This window comes from Hylobates moloch, unplaced genomic scaffold (assembly GCF_009828535.3).
Source record: "Hylobates moloch isolate HMO894 unplaced genomic scaffold, HMol_V3 SCAFFOLD_3, whole genome shotgun sequence".
NCBI lineage: Eukaryota > Metazoa > Chordata > Mammalia > Primates > Hylobatidae > Hylobates > Hylobates moloch.
The window spans coordinates 38,913,728-38,939,308 of NW_026652278.1; the positions used below are offsets into that span (position 1 = coordinate 38,913,728).

The following is a 25,581-nucleotide window of genomic DNA, read 5'->3' on the forward strand; positions in this document are numbered from 1 at the left end:
AAACAAAATTAGAAAGATCTCAAATTAAAACCTAACAACACACCTAGAGGAACCAGTAAAACAATGAGCAAACCAACCCCAAAGCTAGCAGAAGACAAGAAATAACCAAAATCAGAGCTGAACTGAAGGAAGTCAAGACATGAAAAACCATATAAAAGACCAATCAATCCAGTTTGTTTTTTGAAAGAATAAATAAGATTGATAGACTGCTAGCTACACTAATAAAAAGACAACGTCCAAATAAACACAACAAGAAGTGAAAAAGGGGACATTACTACCAAACCCACAAGAATACAAAAGCCATCAGAGACTACCATAAACACTCTATGCACACAAGCTAGAAAACCTAGAAGAAACAGGCAAATTTCTGGAAACATACAACCTCCCAAGATTGAACCAGGAAGAAATCAAATCCTTGAACAAACCAATAATGAGTTCCAAAATTGAGTTAGCAATACAAAGCCTACCAACCAGGAAAAAAAAAAAAAAAAGCCCAGGACCAGATGGATCAATAGCTGAATTCAACCAGATGCATAAAAGAACAGGAACTATTACTATGGAAATGATTCCCAAAAAATGAGGAGGAGGGATACCTCAGTAACCCATTCTTTAAGGCCAACATCATCCCGATATCAAAACTTGGCAGACACACACACACCAAAAAGAAAAAAAACTTCAGGTCAGTATCCTTGATGAACATTGATGCAAAAATCCTCATCAAAATTCCAGCAAACTGAATCCAGCAGCACATTAAACAGCTAATCCACTACAGTCAATTAGGCTTTATCTCTGGTATGTAAGATTGGTTTAATGTACATAAATCAGTAAATGTGATTCATCACATAAACAGAATTAAAAACAAAAACTATGTGATTATCTCAATAAATTCAGAAAAGGCCTTTGATAAAATCCTACATCCCTTCATGTTAAAAAGCCCTCAACAATGCAGGCTTTTAAGAAACATATGTCAAAATAGTAAGAGCCATCTTATCCAATAAACAATAATAATTTAAAAAGAAAGAAAGACAAAGGAGGAATAAAGAAAGAAAGGAATAAGAGTGGTCAATGACAAACCCACAGCCACATATACTGAATGAGCAAAAGCTAGAAGCATTTCCCTTAAAAACGGGACCAAGGCAAGGTTGCCCTCTCTTACCACTCCTATTAAACATGGTATTGGAAGTCCTAGCCAGAGCAATCAGGCAAGACAAAGAAATAAAACTCACCCAAATTGGAAGACAGGAAGTCAATCTATCACTGCAGATTATATGATTCTAGGCCTAGAAAACCCAAAATCTATACCCAAAAGCTCCTTGATCTGATAAACAATTTCAGCAAAGTTTTGGGAAATAAGATTTATGTACAAAAATTCATAGCATTTCTATATACCAACAACATCCAAGCTGAGAGCCAAATCAAGAACACAATCCCATTCACAACAGCCACAAGAAGAATAAAATACCTAGGAATACAGCTAACCAGGGAAGTGAAAGAGCTCTACAAAGAAAACCACAAAACATTGATGAAATAAATCAGAGATGACAGAAGCAAATGGAAAAACATTCCATGCTAATGGATTGGAAGAATCAATGTTATTAAAATGGCCATACTACTCAACACAATTTACAGATTCAATGCTATTTCTATCAAACTATCAGTGACATTCTTCTCAGAATTAGAAAAAACTATGTTAAATTTATATGAAACCAAAAAAGAGCCTGAATAGCCAAGGCAATCCTAAGCAAAAAGAACAAAGATGAAGGCATCATATTACCTGACATCAAACTATACCATAAGGCTACAATAACCAAAACAGCATGGTACTGGTACAAAAACAGACACATAGACCAATGGAACAACATACAGAGCCCATAAATAATGCTACACACCTACATCCATCTGATCTTCAACAAAGTCAACAAAAACAAGCAATGGGAAAAGGACTCCTTCTTCAATAAATGGTGCTGAAATAATTGGCAAGCCATATGCAGATGACTGAAAGTGGATCCCTTCCTTACACCATATACAAAAGTCAAGATGAATTAAAGACTTATATATAAAACCTAAAACTATAAACACCTCGGAGGATAATCTAGGAAATACCATTCTGGACATAAGGCCTGGCAAAGATTTCATGATAAAGATGCCAAAAGTTATTGCAACAAATGCAAACATTGACAAATGAGACCTAAATAAACTAAAGAGCTTCTCCCCAGCAAAAGAAACTACCAACAAAGTAAAGAGACAACCTACAGAATGGGAGAAAATATTTGCAAACTATGCATCCAACAAAGGTCAAATATCCAGAACCCATGAGGAATTTAAACAAATTAAAAAACAAAAATTGAAAAATCTCATTAAAAAGTGGGCAAAGAACATGAACAGACACTTTTCAAAAGAAGTCATATATACAGCCAATGAACATTTAAAAATGCCCAACATCACTAACCATTAGAGAAATGCCAATCAAAATCACAATGACACACCATCTCACACCAGTCAGAGTGGCTATCATAATAAAAACTCAAAAAATAACAGATGCTAGCAAGGCTGCAGAGAAAAAGGAATGCTTATAGACTCCTGGTTGGAATGTAAATTAGTTCAGCCACTTTGGAAAGCACTTTGGTGATTTATCAAAGAACTTAAAACACAATTACCACTCAACTCAGCAATCCCATTACTGGGTATATACTACCCAAAGGAATATAAATTGTTCTACCATAAAGACATATGTATGCATACATATGTTCATTGCAGCACTGTTCACAATAGCAAGAACATGGAATCAACTTAAATGCCCATCGATGGTATACTGGATAAAGAAAATGTGTATATATACACTGAGGAATACTACACAGCCATAAAAAAGAACAAGATCACATCCTTTGCAGGAACATGGATGGAGCTGGAGGCCATTATTCTAAGAGAACTAACACAGGAACAGAAAACCAAGTAGTGCATGTTCTCACTTATAAGCGGGAGCTAAACATTGAGAACACATGGGCACAAAGAAGGGAACAACAGACCCTGGGGCCTACTTGACGGTGGAAGGTGAAAATCGAAAAACTGCCTATCAAGTACTATGCTTATTACCTGGGTGATGAAATAATAATCTGTATACTAAACTCCTGTGACATGAAATTAACCTGCATACCAAACTTACACATGTACCTTGAACCTAAAAAAAGAAATAAACAATAAATCTGAGATTCCTCTGTGATCAACGTAGAGAGAAAAAGTATGTTTGTAGAGAAAACTTACACCTGTTACTGGATTGTAGCCCTGTGCATTGTTTTCTAGTTCTTGTTATCTACCTACAGACTAGACTAGATCCTGAATTCTTCTAGATTTCTCTAATCCCATTTTCTTCTATGAAATTAGTAAACTGAGAACTGATCTGTTCCTGAAGCCCTATAATCTGAAACTAGATTAATTTTAAGGGATGAGTCTCATTCCTGATGTGTGGGGCACAAAGAAAATTTACCAAACCTCCCAAAGCCCATAACCAGAGACATTCAAACTGCAAACCAGGATGAGAAGTTGATGGCTTCATGGCTTCATGCTATTGACAGCATTTCCCACAACACTAGAAAAAGACTCCATATCATAAGACTGTTATCACTATTAATGCTTATGATTTTCACTTACAGAATCTTTAGTCCACCTGGAGGGCAACTTTGGACAACATTGCTAATACAACCACTGCCCACTCCCTGCTTTAAGCTCAACACAGTCATGGGATAGTAGTGTTGGTGAAAAAGTTGCTCTATATTATCTATTGCTTAAATAAGGAAATGTCTGTTTTATTGCTAATACTACAAGTAATGTAGCTTTAATGTATACTTTTTTATTTTTAAGCTATTTTAATACTTTTAATAGCCATTTTCATATTTTCTTCTGTAATCTGCCCAATGAAATGACTTGTCATGTTTCTACTACCTTGGAAGTTTTCCTGGCATATTGTTTAATACAAAACATGTCTTTTGCAGGAAAATTGATGGATCTGGAGGCCATTATCATTAGCAAACTAACAGAAACAGAAAACCAAATACCACATGTTCTCACTTATAAGTGGGAGCTAAATGATGAGAACTCATGAGCACAAAGAAGGGAACAACAGGCACTAGGGACAGCATGAGGGTGGAGGGTGGGAGGAGGGAGAGGAGCAGAAAAAAATAACTATTGAGTACTAGGCTTAGTACCTGGGTGATGACATGTGCTGTACAAAAAATCACTGTGACATGAGTTTATCTATATAACAAACCTGCATGTGTACCTCCTAAAATAAAAGTTAAAAAAGAGCAAGTTGTATAATACAATGTGTAATATGAACCCATTAAAGAACCACTATTAATCTCATATATATGTGTATATATGTAAATATACATCTATGCAGACATATGTGCATGTGTGTTTATAAAACTATACACATGAGTCATCTTACAAATGCATGATAAGTATAAATGACTTTCTCTTGGAGATGAGCTGGGAAAAGGTTAATGTGTCACTTCTCATTTCATACACTTCAAGACAGAAGGAAGGAAAAAAGATGACTAGAATTTGATATATATGATTTGTTAACTTGTTTAAGCTTTAGAGTTGACATAAGGCTAATAATTTCAGGATCATAGCATCTAATTACCATTGCATTTATGTTCAGTAAAAAAAAAGTATGCAGTGCAAAACAGAAAAAAATAAAACCTGGTGAGGATTTCTGGAGATTTTGCTCTTGTTTGGAAGAGAAAAATAACAGTCATTAACACATGATTAGCCATATGAAAGCATATATTTAGACATGATCTAATATGGAATGGAAACGCAAAGGAAAAAGATTATCTAAATCTTGATCTTGTGTTTACAGTAACACAAAAGCAGAGCATGAATTCAAACACTTAATGTTCATTCCTCTTATGGCTGATTGTTCCAGTATTTCCCTACAGGTTACAGCTGCTCCTGGACATAGTTTTTTTGCTCCAAATTCAGACCTCCAGTAACTCTAGGTGACATTCAGCCAAAACAGCTTTCCTACCCTCTTACCTTTCTCCCTTTTTGTGCTTAACATTATGAGGGCCAGCACAGCCTCTTCACATTCTATTTTCTTTCATTTATTACTTTCATTTTACTCAAAAGAAAGAAATCTAAGAACTGACCCAGCAAATAATAATCATTTTTATCTAGAGCATGCAGAGAATAAATGGCTCTGAATTGTCATTTATTAATAATTTTTCTTTGTTTTATAGTGATAACATACTGACAACTCAGCAGTAGATAGGTATTAGCATATGTGGTTGTCAATACAAGTGATACAGAGTATGGAGAATAGCAGATATATTTATGGAGTGACCCAAGAAACTCTCTTTAATGGAGGTTGGATGCTCGTTGGATCTTGAGGGAATGGGAAGATGTGGGTTGACAAGTCAGAGAAAATATCCCTCATAGAGAGAAGGGAGAGGCCAATGGCCCTGATAAGGGAGAATTGCAGGTGACAGCACAGGAGCAGCCAAACCATCTGCCCTTCTTCAGACAGGAATGAAGCAGAGCTGGTACAAGGGTGGCACCATGACCAAATGCATTGGCAATGGGGGTGATGTCAATATCCTTTGGGTCAACCTGAGATTTCAGGTTAAAGTTCTGCAAAATGGTGGTCAGGAATAAAAACAGCTCCATGTGGGCCAGGCCCTCTCCCACACACATCCGTTTTCCTGAAAATAAGAGACATAGGGGATTTGTTCCTTGAACATTAGGTCATGAACAGTCACAAAAAGTATGCAGTAACTATTTGATAAATGATTAAATGGATGGATCGAAGGCAGAATGACTGGAAGGATGGTTGGATACACAGAAAAACAGAAAAATGAATACACTTCCTATCTCCTTAATATATTATTTTACTAGGCACCCTTCACTCAACAAATATTTATGGAGTATCAGCTCTATGCCATGCACTTCACTAAGTATTCCCGTGTTATAACTGCTCTTTGGACACTACAAGTTTCTATCAGTCTTTTTCTAGAAATGCACTCACAAGGAAGACGGGCTGAAAGGAGAAGGCTCATATAGTGTGTTCCCCTTTGTACCTCTGGCACAATATTTAGCCAAAGATTTTTTTTCCTAGTGTACTTTCAAAAGTACATGTCTAAACATGTCAGTCTCTCATTTTACAACTTTAAACAACACCCATCTGTCCTATGGGATAAAGGCCAAATGGCTTGACCTGACTCTTCACATTCTGTTCCCAGTCTGACGTTCTATATCACTCCTTCCATTCTTCATCTCCTCCATTCTCAGCTCTAGGCATATCCATTCTTCATCAATTTCCAACACACCACAAAGTTTCAAGCTTTATCTCTTGCTGTCCCATCTGCCTAAAAAGCTCTACTCTTATGCTTCCTTCAGAATTTATGCCCCATGTCATTTCCTCTTTATGATTTCTGTGATCCCTAGTCAATAGAAACTCACCCTCTCTAGGTTTCCTCATCATATTCATGCTTCCACTGGAGCACAGATCACGTGGAATTCTATTCTCTGTGTATTTACTTTTCTATCTTGCTAAAACGTGAAATCCTTAAAAGAAGGTCTTAGTTCTTGACATCTCAGTGTATACAGTGCCAGATCCAAAGCAGGGATCAAAAGCCAGAGGAAAAAATGAAGGGAACTCTATGTCCACAGACTCACCACACACTTTAGCTGTAGAGATTGAATATCCAAGATGTATGATCATGAGTGGAGGGAGATCAAGGTGCTCTGGAATTATCGCAGACTATCCTTCCATATTCCCAGGGTTTTCCTGACCCTGAAATTTGTTGGCAGGTTCTGACCCCCTAGATCTACAGAAAATGTCCTGCTACTATGGTCCATTACTTCTGTAAAAGTGCCTTGCTTTCTCTTCTTGTCCTGTTTCCTGCTGCAATGAGGCAGCTTAAGTTTCCTTCCTCTTGGAAGTGGTACGGCCTATGAATGAGCAGGAAGCAGGCAGATTCCCCCACTGAGCTCCAACATCCTGCGCTTTCCCCTCTGGCAGCCTTCCTCCTACTATATTACAATGATCTGTTTACTTGTCTACTTCTCTAAATCAGGAGTGAGCCTCTTAAGAGCCCGTTCTCTGCTCTCAGATACTTGTATCTCCAGAGCTCAGTCTACAGAGCTAGGGACACCACAGGGAAGATATTCAAAGTTGTGGAATTAGATACCTTTCTCATGGCAGATGAGAAATGTCTAAATAAGTTTCACCCATTAAGAGAAGCTCTTGGGTAGCTCAGTGATGTATCTAGAGGCAGAATTAAATTAACCTACACTCTAGCTTTTTCAGTTTGAAAAACTGGATCAACTCCCCAAAGCCCCACTAACCTGGCCCAATAACAAGGATGTTCATCAGCAAGGAAATCGCATAGGCATAGGGAATGGTGCTAATGATCTGCAAAGCAATTCAGCCAAACCTCAGAGGTGGCATCATGTAAGAGTCAACTGATTTCAAAAAGGTATCGTGTCCCCTGAAGGACAGGTGGAAATGAATATCTATTACCTGCTGAGAAAGGCATGAAGTAGTCACTTTTCTTAAAGTTGCCACTCTTATCCAGAAAGTGGCCAGGGTCAAACATCTCTGGGTTGGGGAATTCTTTGTCATTGTGCAGCACAGAAGTCAGGGATGTTATTATGGTCGTGCCCTGGAAATAACAAAACAGACAAACTAAGTTATAAAGAAGTCAAAGAGTGGGAAGAAGTGATGGAAATCACCTAGTCCAATCTCTTTGATCAATAGATAAGAAAATTGAGGTCCAGAGAAGTTACATTCCCACCCAGACAGACCTAGTAAGAAGCAGGATGACTTTAAGGCAAGTGGCAGTGACTTTGCTAAAGTCCCCTCCAATTAATTGCACTTGAAGTCCTGGGCATTTGAGTACTTGGGGGAAGCCTTCTGAATCCCTGTTTAGCATCAAGCTTGGACCCTGGTGTACATCCCCACTTGCTGCTGTATCTCATCACTTCGGTTTTCACACATCTCACACATGGATTACCTTTTTTGTTGTTGTTTGCGGGATTGTTACATGGGTATATTGTGTGATGCTGAGGTGATAGTAGGAGGAAGGCTGCCAGAGGGGAAAGCGCAGGATGTTGGGGAGCTCAGCAGGGGAATCTGCCCACTTCCTGCTCATTCATCAGCCAAGTAGATAGCACAGTATCCAACAGGTAGTTTTTCAACCCTTCCTCCTCTTCAGCCCCCATCTAGTAGTCCCCAGTGTCTATTGTTGCCATCTTTATGTCCATGAGTACTGATGTTTAACTCCTCCTTGTAAGTGAGAACATACAATATTTGGCTTTCTGTTCCTGCGTTAATTAACTCCAGCTGCATCTATGTTGCTACAAAGAACAAGATTTCATTCTTTTTTATGGCTGCATAGGGTTTCCTGGTGTATTTGTACCACCTTTTCTTTATCCAATCCACTGTGGATGGGCATTTAGGATGATTCCAATCCTTTGCCATTGTAAATAGTGTCACAATGAATATACAAGTGCATGTGTCTTTTTAGTAGAATGATTTATTTTCTTTTGGAAATATATCCAGTAATGGGATTGCTGGATCAAATTGTAGTTGTTTTAAGTTCTTTGAGAAACCTCCAAACTGCTTTCCACAGTAGCTGAACTAGTTTACATTCCTACCAAGAGCCTATACGTGTTCCCTTTTCTCCACAGCCTTGCCATCTGCCATCATCCATTGTTTTTTGACCTTAATCATAGCCATTCTGACTGATGTGAGATGGCATCCCGTTCTGGTTTTGATTTGCATTTCTCTGATGGTTAGTGATGTGAAGCATTTTTTCATATGTTTATTGGCCACTTGTATGTCTTTTGAGAAGTGTCTGTTCATGTCTTTTACTTTTTAATGGCGTTATTTGTTGTTTGTTCAATTGTTTAATTACCTTATAGGATATTAGACCTTTGTCAGATGCATAGCTTGCAAATATTTCCTCCCATTCTGTAGGTTGTCTGTTTACTTTGTTAATAGTTACTGTTGTTATGCAGAACCTCTTTAGTTTAATTTGTAACTAATGTATCAATTTTAATTAACATATCAATTTTTTTCATTGTGATTGCTTTTGAGGACTTAGTCACGAATTCTGTCCCAAGGCCAATGTCCAGAATGGTGTTTCCTAGGTATTTCTTTTGCAATTCTTATAGTTCAATGTCTTACATTTAAAACTTTAATCCATCTTGAGTGCATATTTGTATATGGTGAAAAGATGGGGTCCAGTTTCATTCTGCATACGGCTAGCCTGCCATCCCAGCATCATTTATTGAATAGGGAGTCTTTTCCCATTGCCTGTTTTTTGTCAGCATTGTTTAAGATTAGATGGCTGTAGGTATGCCGCTTTATTTCTGGGTTCTCTATTCTGTTCCATTGTTCTGTGTGTCTGTTTTTGTACCAATACCATGCTATTTTGGTTACTGTAGCCTTATAGCATAGTTTGAAGTCTGGTAGCGTGATGACTCCAGCTTTGTTCTTTTTGCTTAGGTTTGTTTTGGCTATTCAGGCTTTTTTGTTTCCCTATAAATTTTAGAAGAGACACTGGTAGTCTGATAAGAATAGCATTGAATCAGTAGATTGCTTTGGGCAGTATGGCCTTTTTTATTTTTTTTATTTTTTTTGAGACAGAGTCTTACTCTGTCACCCAGGCTGGAGTGCAGTGGTGTGATCTCCGCTCACTGCAAGCTCCACCTTCTGGGTTCATGCCATTCTCCTGCCTCAGCCTCCCATGTAGCTGGGACTACAGGTGCCCGCCACCTCATCTGGCTAATTTTTTGTATTTTTAGTAGAGATGGGGTTTCACCGTGTTAGCCAGGGTGTTCTTGATCTCATGACCTTGTGATCCGCTGGCCTTGGCCTCCCAAAGTGCTGGGATTATGGGCGTGAGCCACCATGCCTGGCCCAGTATGGTCATTTTAACAGTATTGATTCTTCCAATCCATGAGAATGGAATGCTTTTCCATTTGTTTGTGTCATCTCTGATTTCTTTTTTTTTTTTTTTTTTTTTTTTTGAGACGGAGTCTCGCTCTGTCGCCCAGGCTGGAGTGCAGTGGCGCAGTCTCGGCTCACTGCAAGCTCCGCCTCCCAGGTTCACGCCATTCTCCTGCCTCAGCCTCTCCCAGTAGCTGGGACTACAGGCGCCCGCCACCACGCCCGGCTAATTTTTTGTATTTTTAGTAGAGACGGGGTTTCACTGTGGTCTCGATCTCCTGACCTCATGATCCGCCCGCCTCGGCCTCCCAAAGTGCTGGGATTACAAGCATGAGCCACCGCGCCCGGCCCTCTGATTTCTTTCAGTAGTGTTTTGCAGTTTTCCTTATAGAGATCTTTCACCTCCTTGGTTAGATGTATTCCTAGGGATTTAATGTTTTGTGGCTATTGTAAATGGGATTGCATTCTTGATTTGGCTCTCAGCTTGAACGTTATTGATATATAAAAATGCTACTGATTTTTGTGCATTTATTTTGTATCCTGAAACTTTACTGAAGTCATTTATCACTTCCGGGGGCCCTTTTGGAAGAGTCTTCAGAGTTTTCTAGGTGTAGAATCATATCATCAGTGAAGAGAGATAGTTTGATTTATTCTTTTCCTGTTTGAATACATTTTCTTTCTTTCTCTTGCCTGATTGCTCTGGCTAGGACTTCCAGAAGATGGTTTTTAAATAGAAGCCTCTGAACATACCTGGTCTTCATGAATTCCTCTTTGGAACTGGGAAAGAGATCCCTGTGGCTACTAAAAAGGGGGGAAGGTTCTTATACACCATTAATTATGAAGCAAAAGATTTATTTGCTTAAAATGTCATTTAAAGATACTTAAACTGCATGCAAACTTTGTTTACTGTACAGAGTTCTGGATGTATTTATCAAATAGAAAAACCACCCTTGACTTGGTTGTTCACCTGTTTTGTGATTTCCCTTGAAAAGAGAAATGAATTGTCATAGCTATTGATATTTTACTAGGTAATGTTCTGTTACACTGAAAGGGATGTTTTTAAAAAAAATTATTTGGAAACAAGTTTTCAAGTAGGGGGACAGTTGCTTACATAATATCTTGTATATTCACATCCTAAAACTTTTCATTTATGAGTATGGGATGTGTATATATGGCTTAGCCCCAAGTTAACTGTGCTGATTAACAAGTACTTATAAAAATAGCTAAAATAGAAAATTAATGATCAGTTGTACTAGAGGAACATCATAGAAGAGAAAAATCCAACTCTTTATATTAAAAATGAATACAATAAGAAAATTGCAAAAGAGACCAAAATGAACGTGTTTTGTAAATTGTTACAGGAGCAAAAACTTCTCAACTAGTTTTCAACATACTTTAGACTTTAAATGTTGTTTGGACAGTTTTGTCTTCAACTTGGACCAATTATAGATTGTTACAGGCTTCCTAGGATTTAGCATTCCTATTTTCTCTATCAAAGTTTTTTTAGAAGCATCCCAACTCTTCTCTTTGTTGATAAATAAGCCTTTCCTGCCATCTTCATTTTAACTTGCTAAAACCCTAGATACAAAGGTCCTGCCTCATTTTTCCCACACAGCCCCTGTTTGGGAATTTGAGATTCTGTGTCATGCTGGTTTTTGTTTCAGAATTGCTTGAAATTGAGTTCTCTTAGCCACTGGACAACTAGTGTTCAGGAGAATGTCCCAAGATTGTTTATATATACAAAATGGCAAAAGTACTGTTTTTCAAAGTGATAATTCAAGCAAAAGGCTTCTCTTTACCATCACTATTTTTTTTTGTTTTTGTTTTGTTTCCTTGTTCCTATTTCCTTGAAGCTTTGAAGGGAGGAGAAGCAGAAAATTTCGTTTTTGTTTTTTAAAAATCAGAACTACTTAATGCTTTTTGCCACAGCATATTTCCTTGTCTGTTGGAGCCGTTAGGAAGATTACCTATGTCCTAATCGTCAACCTGAGAAGATTTTTGACTCTTGTGTCTACTGTTGATTGTTTTCTTGAGTTCTCAAAGACCTGTGGCCAGGTATTTTAAAAAGTCGTCTGTTTCTTTCTAGTTGCATCAACTTGCGCACTGGTGTCTAACTATATGTGGTATTTGGAACTTATAATTCTTATTGAGCAGCCATTGCCTATATTTTCTCAGCTCCTCACTGATTTCTTTATATGAGCTCAGCTGACAAGCAAATACAGCTAGTTGGTTGCCCTCTCTTCATACTGGACCATCAACAACAGTGTTCTAACTCATCCTTGATGGTCTGTGAGATGTAGACTATTACACAAGATTCAAGTTACTCGTAAGCAACTTTTAGATAGAGTTGGTCCTGTTAGGAGGAGACTCTTAATGCCACCTTCGGTATCTTGAAAGCGGGTCCCCTCCCCGAGGCTCTTAATTCTTTGAAAACTTGATGCTATTTCAGCTGAAAAATTAGCAAGACTGTTAAAAAAAGAAGTTGAAGGGAGCTGTTTAAGAAGCTGAAAAGTAATTGCAAACCACATTGGATAATTGTGACTTTCATTTGTTGTTCTGTATCAGTTGAATTTTTGTGCTCTTTTCCCTGTGTACGTGGTGGTTCTATTTTTCTCCAATAAAACTTTTATTTACAAAAAAAAAGAGTCAGAAGAATTTGGAATCTGTTCATAGGGGTTTTTTAAATGGAGGTCTGATCTAATTAAAAATGACTTCTGAGATGATATCAACAAGTACACTAAAATCTATTGAGGGGTTGATCACAGAAATGCTATATGTTTCTTTTAGTTAAAACATGTGGGAGAACTCTTCATTAGAGATGAATCCAACCTAAAAAACACAGAAGGAAGGATAAAATTAGAAAAATCATCATTTTTGCAGCCATTCAGGTAGGACCACAGATTCAGGCAAGGATCATCAATTAACTTTAAAACTACTGGGTAAATTATTTGGGAAAGTAATATTCACAGGATCTTAAAGTACCATGCCATCTTTTTATTAACTGCATATGAAAAACAGAACTCCAACAATGGAGAGACCTAGCAGATACACCCTTACAAAATGTGGACCATACATGTGATGCAATGGCACATATATAACATCACCTATGTAACTTTCTTGCCAAAAACACATAACTGGAATCTAATTGTCAAAAAAAATTCTAACAAAACCAGACTGAGCAACATTTTACATAACAAGGGGACAGGACTTTTAAAAACTGTCAGTGTATTAAAGTGAAACAAACTAAAAAAAACTGTTCGTGATGAAGGAGGACTAACAAAACAAGATAACCAAATTAAAAGCTTGTTCCTTGACTGGACTACAGGAAGTCCACCAAAAAAAAAGTTGTAAGAGATATTTTAGTATAACCGGGGAAATGTAGTTGTAAGATATTAGATAATATTAATGTATTGATAATAATTCCTTGAGTGTGGATGTTATTATTATTATGTAGGAGAAAGTCCTTGTTTTTGGGAATTATATACTGAAGTACTTAGGTGGTAAATGTGACAGATTAGATTACATAGGTAGACAGATGATAAATAAATGCAGATAAATGTGTAGATTAAAATGTAGATGTATACACATTTCCATATATTATATGTATACTATATACCTACACACACATATATTCATTCTAGAAAGATATTATGCTACATAATAGTTGCTATAGATTTTCTAATACTCCTGGTAATGTGGGAGTGGGGAGATACCATATAATTGAATACATGATATTTCTTTTCTTTCCTTGTTTTTTTTTTTTTTTGAGACAGGGCCTTGCTTTGTCATCCAGGCTGGAGTACAGTGGTACGAACATAGCTCACAGCAGCCTCAACCTCTCGGGCACCAGCAATCCTCTCACTTCAGCCTCCCAAGTAGCTGGGACTACAGGCACATGCCACTATGCCCAGCTAATTTTTTTATTTTTTGTAGAGATAGGGTTTCACTATGTTGCTCAGGCTGGCCTCCAGCTCCTGGGTGCAAATGATCCTTCCACTTTGGCCTCCCAAATTGCTGGCCTTTTCTTTAGCAAAACATTAATACTTATACAAAGTATGATAAATAAGGAAAATAAATACATTCACTCCATGCAAGTAAAGGTTTAGCCAAATGAAATTATACCCACCTTAAATTGTTTTTAACTATTCAGGCTTTTAGTATTGCATAATTGAGAATGAGATATTTCTAACCCTGTATTACAGAAAATTAAAAAATTAGATATGTGTTCTGTAGCACGGTAGCCATGAATGATCCATGGTTATTTGTATTTAAATTTAAAGTAATGAAAAGTAAATAAAATTTTAAATTCATTTCCTCAGTTGCATTCACTACACTTCCGGTGCTCAATAGGTACCTGTGGCTAGTGGATTCCATAGGGCACAATACGACATTCAGAATTCCCTCTTCCCTATAAGATGGCAGTAGTGATTTCAATCTTATCAAACTAAAATCCTTCTTCCTCTCAAAGTTAAATTTTCATTATTTTATTTCTTTATAATGGCAATATGTACTCGCTTCAAGTGGAATAGAGCAGTTTGCAGAATAGCAACTAAAAAGTCTCAATAAACACAGAAACCATGTGTTAGAAGGCACTGGAAAAGCTGCTGAGACAAAAATGACTCAGGGTTGCAGGCATGGGGGAACCTCAGAGAGGTCAGCTGATGGCTACAGTCAATTTTTGACTGTGTTTCATGTTTATTGTGGCACTATTCACAATAGCAAAGACTTGGAACCAACCCAAATGTCTATCAATGATAGACTGGATTAAGAAAATGTGACACATATACACCATGGAATACTATGCAACCATAAAAAAGGATGACTTCATGTCCTTTGCAGGGACATGGATGAAGCTGGAAACCATCATTCTCAGCAAACTATCACAAGATCAGAAAACCAAACACCGCATGTTCTCACTCATAAGTGGAATTTGAACAATAAGGACACAGGGAGGGGAACATCACACACCAGGGCCTGTGGGGGATGGGGGGCTAGGGGAGGGATAACATTAGGAGAAATACCTAATGTAGGTGACAGGTTGATGGGTGCAGCAAACCACCATGGCACGTGTATACTTATGTAACAAAACTGCACATTCTGCACATGTATCCCAGCACTTAAAGTATAATTTAAAAAATTGAAAAAAAAAATTTTTTGACTTTGTTGATATCTAATTCTGAATGAAGGTAGAAGGTGTTGCATAATTCTGTCTGTCTACCATGGGAGGGATGAACCCTTTCTGGAAAAAGATGAACTTCATCTGACATTCTGCATTTTTTCATATGTCATAACTGGCACTTAACCAAAATTTATGAGTCACTCCAAAGACAGAACTAAGTGAGCACAAAAAGAATAGAGAAGGGAGAAAAGATTATAAAAACAACCACAATACGGAACATTATCTTCCTTATTTTATGAAGCCAACATTTCCTCAATATCAGAAATCTGACAAGAAAATTTTGAGGAAGAAAAATTGCAAACCAATGTCTCTTGTAAATATAAGTTCAAACATCCTGAAAAAACATAGCAAATAAAACCCAGCTCTGTATGTCTCTGTGTGTGCATTTGTGTGTATTTTAACTACATTTTAACTAAATATTTAACTAATATTTAACTAATATAGGCAGGACAAAATATATGGCCATACCAATTGATGCAGAGACTCCATTTGATCAAATTGTATACACATTCAAGACCAAAAAAAATCATCAAAAGTAGAAGGCAACCTTCTCTAATCTGATTTTTTAATTACAAAAATATACATAAAACATCATTCTCACTGGTGAGACGTTAAACCTCCACCCATCCTGAACATCATATATGAAACAAGGATGCCCACCATCATGATTTATTCAACACTGTCCTGGAAATCCTAACCAGTGAAATAAAGCAATAAAGAGAAAATTGAGTTATAAGAATTGAAAAATAAGAAATAAAATAAATATTAAAAGATCACAGAATACATAGAAATCACAAATAAATTTACAAACAAAAATTTAACAATGCTAAGTAAATTTGCTTGATGTAAGGTCATCAAAATAATAAAGTCAATTATATTTCCATGCACGAGAAACAAAGAAATGGAAAAGGCATTTTTTTAAGTATATTATTTAAAAGCGGTGGCACACATCTCTAATCCCAGCTACTCAGGAGGATGAAGTGGAGGATTGCTTGAGCCCAGAAGATCAATCTGTGCAACATAGAAAGACTCTGTTTTGAAAATATATTTTTAATATTATATATATTTCATATTATATATATTTATATATTATATACACAACTTACAATTACATCAAAATATCATTTCAGAAAAAAATGTAATACATGAGAAAGCCACTGAACTGAAGACAAAACATTACTGACAAAATAGAAGAAAGCTCAAATAAATAAAGAGCATAATCATATCCATGAACTGAAAGATTCAACCTGTCAGGACATCAATTCTTTCTAAATTGATTTAAAGATTTAATGTCACCATGATAAAAATCCCAGCACAGTGTTTTGGGAAATTGACAAAATGATACTTTAAACACTTATTTGGAAGTGTAAACACCTGAGAATAGCCACAAAAAAAATATTAAAGAAGCAGAACAAATTTGGAAGACATACACTGCTAGATACCGAGACCTGTTATAAATCTTCATAGGCCCAAACTGGAATGGAAACAGCAGAGTCCAGAAAGCTGCCCCAAGTATGAATTTTACACTTCTGTCATCATGTGTTGTTAGAGGATTGGGACCATACTATGAATTTGGGGACTTGAAGAGCATGGAGATGTAGTGTAGGAGAAACAAGCTTACCTTGGGGATGAGGTAGTTCCTGAATTTAACATCACAGGTCACTGCATGGGGCAGGTTGGTGGGGATGAGGTCAGTGTATCTCTGGATCTCGTGCACCACAGCATCTCTGTAGGGCATGTGACTCCTGTCCTGCATACAGGGGCTCCGGTTTCTGCCAACTACACAATCTCTTCCTGGACTTTAGCTGATAAGACACAAGTAAGAAATGATGGAAAAGGAGAAAAATGGTACATTTGTTGTAGCAATTCAGGTTACAAGAAGCATAAGGAAGGGGTCCCAACGTCATTATAAACTTATAGGACTGAAAGTACACCTAGACTTAGGGAAGAAATTACTACATTATAGATACATCTAACTCTCCTACAAGCTAAGTATTAAGATAAATCTGTAACCACCTACACATTAGCATACAAGATAATCAGTACAAATATAAATGATAAAATGCTTCAAAATATAAATATTTAGTACATTATAAACTCAAGAAATTACTGTTCTTGAAGAAAGAAGAAAATCAAATTAATGTTGTATCAGAATAATATATAATGTTTTAAAACTTTAATTCTACTAACAGATCTATATGTATGGATGGATTTGTGTATTGTGTGCATATGTTTATTTGAAACTTGAAATGATATTCTCTCTCATCCTCACACTCCACAAAGGTGACTATGCTGAAACATTCTAGAAGTTTCTTCTGAAGCTTATATTCATATTTCTAAATAATGACTCTCTTTTTATTTTTTAATTTATCTTTAGAAAACTTCTAAAACTTCATGGTAAGAAAGATGAGGACTTATATCTCCATCATCACCCCATAACAAATAGACACACACCCACAAACAGAAACATGCACACACATTCACACTTGCCCCCACTCTAGTTTCCTCAATGTATTTATATCACATTTTTATTAGATTAATACTCATGTTCACATCATTATTATTTCATAAACATTGACCACAAGTGGGACAGCTGTAATTATGTCTCCTTTTTGTATATTCTTGGACTTTTGTGTCTATTTCAATTCTAATTTTCATATGCCAATTTAGAATTATTGCAAATGCTCAGAAATGTTTCAAACTCTTACTAATAATTTTCTAAACACTAAAAATAATCAAATAATCAATCAACTTCTCTTTGCCCTTAATGTCTTCCCTCACACCTCCATGATCCACCTGGTCCATTCTAAAGCATTTGTTTTCTAGGCCTGGTATCCAGCAGCCTCCCTGACACTTCCATCCTCCTACATGAGATCTCCTGATCCCTGCAGCCCATGACTTCCTCTGAATTGGTTTCAGACATTTGGACGGAAAATATTCTCTAGTATCTTTCTAAGAAAATAAACACAAAGGGCAAAAATTTTTTGCCAAATGCAGGTCTGAAAATATTCTTTATCTATAAATACACAAGATGACAGCTGCTCTTGAGAATTCTAATACCATTCTGATTCCTGATCCTTCATAGGTGACCTAATTTATCTCTGAATGTTTTTATGACTTTCTCTTTAACTCTGATGTTCTAAAATTCCCCATGGCCTGGTGTCTTGGATGAATATTTTCCATTTCATTCACTTTGCTGGACATTTGGTAAGAATTTTCTATCTAAATGGTGAAAAATGGAGGTCTTTCCACTGGTGCTACTTGTCCTCTGGAGTTTACACCTGGCTGCTGAATTTTAGGAACAAGATGGAGAAAGGCGCTAAAGGCCTTAGAATTCAAGTGGACTCTTACTTAACCCCTCACTCTTTCCCTGTCTCTGTCTGTTGTCCATGAGTGAGCCTCTTAGGTTCAGTTTCTCTAGAGAGTGAACCTCCCTTTTCTGTGGGGAAAAACAATTAGTTGACAAATGGAGTTGTGGAGGGAACCTAGGCAGGGAGAATTTTCTGTTTTCTGCCTCATTCTCCCTCTATGTTCTTTGGGTCTTAGTTCTTTTGAATACTCAGCCTTATGGGACTATAGCAACATAAATTCTTATGACCCTTAGGTTGCAACTTCAATCTCTCTGCCAAATTGGTTATCATCCTTCTATCTGCTCTCTGTGTCTGAGAAGTTTGTTAAAGATTTGATGGTTATACTCCAACTTTAACAGGAGTAATTCTCATTTGTAATAGATTTATCATCATTTCAGTGTGATTCTGACCCCAGAAAAACAAGTGTCTGGCTAATATGCTATGCAGAGCCAGAATCTGCTCATAGATAAATACAAAAGTTGAAGAAAAAAAAAAGTTGCTTGGAAAAGATAAAACTATTGACCCTAAGAAAAAATATTGACAAGTACCATTTTTCTAGATGCAGATTTTGATAATCATAAAATTCCTCAGGCACATTTTCTGCTTAAATATCATACACCTTTATTATACACCTAAGTGTTTAAAATACTTCCCAGAATATACAGATTTTCTCAGTCTATCTCATGACATTTCTAGAATATCCGCTATGCACTTCAATAAATAGTATTTCCCAAAGAATCAAAAATAGAACTACCCTTTGATTCAGCAATCCCACTACTGGGTATCTATCCAAAATAAAATAAATCATTTTATCAAAAAGACATCTGCATTCATATGTTTACTGCAGCACTATACACCAAGGCAAATTCATAAAATCAACCTAAGCATCCATCAACAGACGATTGGATTAAAAATGTTATGTGTGGGATTTAAAAATCTGCATCTAGTATTCTATGGTGTGTCACACACACACACACCATGCACTACTACTCAGCCATGTAAAAGAATGAAATCGTGTCTTTTGTGGCAACATGGAACTGGAGGCCATTATCCTAAGTGCAAAGGCTCAAAATAGAAAGTCAAAAACCACATGTTCTCACTTATAAATGGGAGCTAAACAATGGGTACACAGAGACATACAGAGTGGAATAATAGACACTGGAGATTCCAAAAGGTGGAAAGGTGGGAGGGAGGTGAGGGATGAAATGCTACCTATTGGGAAAAATGTACACTGTTCAGGTAAAGGGTACATTAAAAGCCCAGACTTCGCCACTAGGGAATATATTCATGAACACAATTGCACTTGTACCCCTAAGTCTATAAAAATAGAAATTTACCAAAACATTAAAAAATGGCATCAAACCAACCACAAAAGAATTGCCAATAATAAAAATAAAAAGAGTTTCTGTCTTTACTATCCCAGCATTAAAACACTACGTTATCAGAATAAGAGAAGATCTATAAGAACATACCTAGCTGGGCACAGTGGCACATGCCTGTAATCCAAGCACTTTGGGAGGCCAAGGTGGGCAGATCATTTGAGGTCAGGAGTTCAAGACTAGCCTGACCAACATGGTGAAACCCTGTCTCTACTAAAAATACAAAATAATTAGCCAGGTGTGGTGGGTACACCTGTAATCCCAGCTACTCAGGAGGCTGAGGCAGGAGAATCACTTGAACCCAGGAGGTGGAGGTTGCAGTGAGCCAAGATTGCACTACTGCACTCCAGCCTGGGTGACACAGTGAGACTCTGTCTCAAAAAAAAAAAAAAAAAGCATATCTATTATTCAAAGTGGTCTGTTCTGCTGGAAAATGGAATTTTGTAGACATGGCTTTTAGTGAAATAAAATTTCTACTCATTTCAAAAAAGAAACTGCAACAAAGTGGTCTGTTCTTTAGAAAGCCAACATACAATCCTAGGCCAGTTCATCATGCCTGTGCCTGCTACAAATCCTTTCCCATGAAATCTAGACATTTATTAAAAGTATTTAGTCACTAAAATCCAGGGCTTTATTACTTTTGCTACTGATCACACTGTCTTCACCTCTCTCAGTCCCTCTTCCCTATTGTGTAAATTTGTCTCATTCTTAGCCCTTCATCATATTTAGACAACTTAGAGCCAATGGCACAGAAATTTCAATAATGAAGCTTCTCTAAGAGAAACAAGATGGAGGAAAATAGCAGTGTCTTCCCAACATCTTTTCTGAAAATCATCCTGCTCACCTATGGTATCATCATACCTGTGACCTCTGGGTACTTCAGCAGGAGCAGGAGTCCAAATCTTAGGGTGGTGCTCGTTGTCTCTGTTCCAGCCCCAAACATATCAGTTACAGTGGCTATCAAGCTTTCAATAGCAAATTCAGACTGTTGATTGTGCTTTTCCTAAAAATTATTTCATAATTTAATTATTTGGTAGTTTGCCAGCATATTAAATTACAAAAAATCCAAAATATATCAGGTTGTTCTAAAGATAAGGAAATTTGGAAACTACAGAGTGCAGTATTAAAACTACAACAATTGCACAGTGTGGCAGAGAATGTAAAATAGTTCATTTCCCATTCCTGCTTATCTATTGCTTGTCTAAAAGTTCTATTTCTGAATATCTTTCGGAGCTGTGTTGGCCATGAAACATATTTCTTGTCTATGACATATAAGCAGTACCTGTTGATGGCACTTTCTCTCCTTTTTACTCAAAACACATATATGAAGGTAGAGGTGGTATAGATATCACCTCGGAACATGAGTATTTAAGAATCATAACAAGCCCATCTGTGGTGGCTCATGCCTGTAATCCCAACACTTTGGGATGCCAAGGCAGGAGGATCACTTGAGTTCTGGAGTTTGAAACCAGCCTGGGCAACAAGTGAGACACCCTGTCTCTAAAAAAAAATTAAAAAATTGGCCAGGCATGGTGGCTTATGCCTGTAATCCCAGCACTTTGGGAGGCCAAGACAGGCAGGTCACCTGAGGTCAGGAGTTTGAGACCAGCCTGGGCAACATGGTGAAATCTCGTCTCTACTAAAAACACAAAAATTAGCAGGGCGTGATGGCATGCGCCTGTAATCTCAGCTACTCGGGAGGCTGAGGCATAAGAATCACTTGAACCCAGGAGATGGAGGTTGCAGTGAGCCGAGATCGCACCACTGCACTCTATCCTGGGTGACAGAGTGAAACTCCTCTCAAAAAAAATAAATTAAAAATAAAAAAATTAACCAGGTGAATGGCACATATCTGTGGTCCCAGCTACATGGGAGGCTGACACAGAGAAACATATGAGCCCAGGAGGTCAAGGCTGCAGTGAAGCATGTTCATGCCACTGCACTCCAGCTTGGATGACAAAGAGAGATCCTGTCTCAAAAAAAAAACAATCAAGATGAAGGTTCATGTTGTAAGTATGGGGATCAAAAATGGCAGGCACCTAGTTCTAGGATGCTTCAGAGCTACAGTACTAGTTCTGCACTGCCCAACATGACACCCTGTATGTGAAATAAATGAACACATTATTTGTTTAAGCCATGTTAATTGTTTTTTTCTTATTTGTATATATACAATCTTAATTGATAGAAATAGAAATAAGTAAATTAGAGACATAAATACATTATAAGCAAGAATCAAGGGTTTGCAATTCTCAGTGTCACAATAGTGACATTGCAGAATAGGAGGCTCCAGTCTCTTCTTCCACCCAAGTATACACCAAATAAATATCTATTCACAGATCAATTCCCTCTGAGAGAAAGTCAGAAACAAGTTGAGAGACTTCTATGTACAGGGCAACAAAGAAAATATCCACATAGACTGGGAAGAAAAAGCTACAGCACCAACCTCACCCAGGCACTGTGCCATACAATTGAGAATGAATCCCCAACATCCAGCTTCTCCCTGTGGAAAGGAGGGTTTAGACCGTTCATTAACACCCTAACTCTAAGGTTCCGCACAGCTATCCACTTAACTTACCAACTCTGGAAGCAGAGAGGACTAAGTATACAGGAGTCTCTCTCTAGACCACCGGAAAAAGTACCAGTATTATATTAGTGCACAAGCACTTCCAGAGGTTTAATCCTCTGGGATCAGGGCAGAGAAAGGGATGAAACTCAAAAGTCCAAGTTTCTGCCTGGATGAGACTTGTTAGCATGTCCTGCAAATTGCTGCTCCTGACAGTGGAGCTAATAACTAGCCTCAACACAAGTCCATATATGACAAGTGCATGGCTAACCTCATATTCAATAGTGGAAAGTTGAAGGATTTTCACATAAGATCAGGAAAAAGATATGGATGCCCACTCTCAGTACTTCAATTCAACACAGTATGAGAAGTACTAGCCAGAGCATTGAGACAAGAAAAATAAATGAAAGACACCCAAAGAAGAAAAGAAGTAAAATTGTCTCTGTTTGCTGATGGCATGATCTTACATACAGAAAACCTTAAACACATCACCAAAAAACTCAGAACTGATAATCAAATTCAGTAAAGTTGCAGGATATAAAATCAACACACAAAAATTGATAGTGTTTCAATACACTAACAACAAAGGATATGAAAAAGAAATTTGAAAGACAATTCCATTTACAATAGCATCAAAGAAATAAAGTATTTAGGAGTAAATTTAACCAAAAAAGTGAAAGTCACCAAAAAATATAAAATATTAATTAAAAAAATGAAGAAGACACAAATAAAAAAGAGATACCATATACATGGATTGGAAGAGTTGATATTGTTAAAATGTCCATACTATCTAAAGCAATTTACGGTTTCATTGAAATTCCTATCAAAATTCCAATGTTATCTCTCATAGATACAAGAAAAGTCATCCCCAAAAAATTCATATAGAACCACAAAAATACCCAAATATCCAAGGCAATAATTAGTAGAAAAAACAAAGCTGGAGGCATCACATTACCTGATTTCAAGCTATACTACAAATTAATAGTAATTAAAACAGCATGGTACTGGCATAAAAATGGACCCATCAACCAACAGAATATAATAGACAGCTGGAAAAGAACCCATGCAACTACAATTGATTTTAGACAAAGGTACCAAGAATATGGAAAGGTACCAAGAATATGCCATAGAAAGAGACTACTAATTTAAGTCTCTTAAATAAATGGTGAGAAAACTGGATATCCATATGCCAAAGAATAAAATTGAACACTTATCTCACACCATATACTCAGGCAACTCAACATGGATTAAAGACTTAAAAATAACACCAGAAACAGTAAACTACTAGAAGAGAATATTGAGGAAAAACTACAGGACATTGATCTGGGTGATAATTGTTTAGATTTTACCCCCAAAATCAGAGGCAGCAAAAGCAAAGATAGATAAATGGGATTATGTCAAAATAAAAAGCCTCAGCACAGCAAAGGACACAACAGAGTGAAGAAATAACTTACGGATTAGGAGAAGTATTTGTAACCCCTATATCTGATAAAGGATTAATACCCAAAATATACAAGAGGGCTGGGAGCAATGCCTCACACCTGTAATCCCATCACCTTGGGAGACCAGGGGAGGTGGATAACCTGAGGTCAGGAGTTCGAGACCAGCCTGGCCAACATGGTGAAATGCCCATCTCTACTAAAAATATAAAAATTAGCTCGGTGTGGTGGTTCATGCCTCTAATCCCAGCTACTTGAGAAGCTGAGGTAGGAGAATTTCTTGAAACAAGGAGGCAGAGGCTGCAGTGAGCCGAGATTGCACCACTGCACTCCACTCCACCCTGGGCAACAGAGTGAGACTCTGTCACAAAAAAAAAAAAAACAAAAAACTGTATATTAGCCAAATAAAAGGCAGCAGAAACCACTGCAAACTTAAATGTCCCTGTCTGACAGCTTTGAAGAGAGTAGTGGTTCTCCCAGCATGCAGCTGGAGATCTGAGAACAGACAGACTGCCTCCTTAAGTGGGTCCCTGACCCCTGAGTAGCCTAACTGGGAGGCACCCCCCAGTAAGTGCAGGCTGACACCTCACACGGCTGGGTACCCCTCAGAGACTAAGCTTCCAGAGGAACAATCAGGCAGCAACATTTGCTGTTCAGCAATATTCGCTGTTCTGCAGCCTCTGCTGCTGATACCCAGGCAAACAGGGTCTGCAGTGGACCTCCAGCAAACTCCAGCAGACCTGCATCTGAGGGTCCTGACTGTTAGAAGGAAAACTAACAGACAGAAAGGACATCCACACCAAAACCCCATCTGTACGTCACCATCATCAAAGACCAAAGGTAGATAAAACTACAAAGATGGGGAAAAAACAGAGCAGAAAAGCTGAAAATTCTAAAAATCAGAGAGGTGACAGTGTGCTGGCAGTCCTTAGACCCCTCGCTCACTCTCGGCGCCTCCTCTGCCTGGGCTCCCACTTTGGGGGCACTTGAGGAGCCCTTCAGCCCACCGCTGCACTGTGGGAGCCCCTTTCTGGGCTGGCCAAGGTGGGAGCCAGCTCCCTCAGCTTGCAGGGAGTGTGGAGGGAGAGGCGCAAGTGGGAACTGGGGCTGCACGTGGCGCTTGCGGGCTGGCTGGAGTTCTGGGTGAGTGTGGGCTTGGTGGGCCCCTCACTCAGAGCAGCCAGCAGGCCCTGCCAGCCCCAGGCAATGAGGGGCTTAGCACCCAGGCCAGCAGCTGCGGAAGGTGTACTGGGTCCCTCAGCAGTGCCAACCCACCAGCACTGCACTTGATTTCTCACAAGGCCTTAGCTGCCTTCCCACAGGGCAGGGCTTGGGACCTGCAGCCAGCCATGCCTGAGCCTCCCACCCCCTCCATGGGCTCCTGTGAGGCCTGAGCCTCCCCAACGAGCACCACCCCCGCTCCACGGCGCCCAGTCCCATCAACCACCCAAGGGCTGAGAAGTGCGAGCGCATGGCGCAGGACTGGCAGGCAGCTCCACCTGCAGCCCCAGTGCAGGATCCACTGGGTGAAGCCAGCTGGGCTCCTGAGTCTGGTGGAGATGTGGAGAACATTTATGTCTAGCTCAGGGATTGTAAACACACCAATCAGCACCCTGTGTCTAGCTCGAGGTTTGTGAATGTACCAATCGACATTCTGTATCTAGCTACTCTGGTGGAGATGTGGAGAACCTTTATGTCTAGCTCAGGGATTGTAAA

General features: G+C 38.2%; 1 protein-coding gene across 1 annotated transcript in view; it reads right to left on the reverse strand.

Annotated features, from left to right (window-relative positions):
• Positions 1-5,519: 5,519 nt before the first annotated feature.
• The window catches only part of LOC116480603 (cytochrome P450 2C18-like), a 41,660-nt gene continuing 21,598 nt past the window's right edge, over positions 5,520-25,581 (reverse strand). Inside the window, 6 exon segments of the mRNA XM_032172745.1 lie at positions 5,520-5,558; positions 5,560-5,702; positions 7,523-7,664; positions 16,756-16,919; positions 16,922-16,939; positions 20,725-20,866. Coding sequence (XP_032028636.1) covers positions 5,520-5,558; positions 5,560-5,702; positions 7,523-7,664; positions 16,756-16,919; positions 16,922-16,939; positions 20,725-20,866 — 648 coding nt within the window.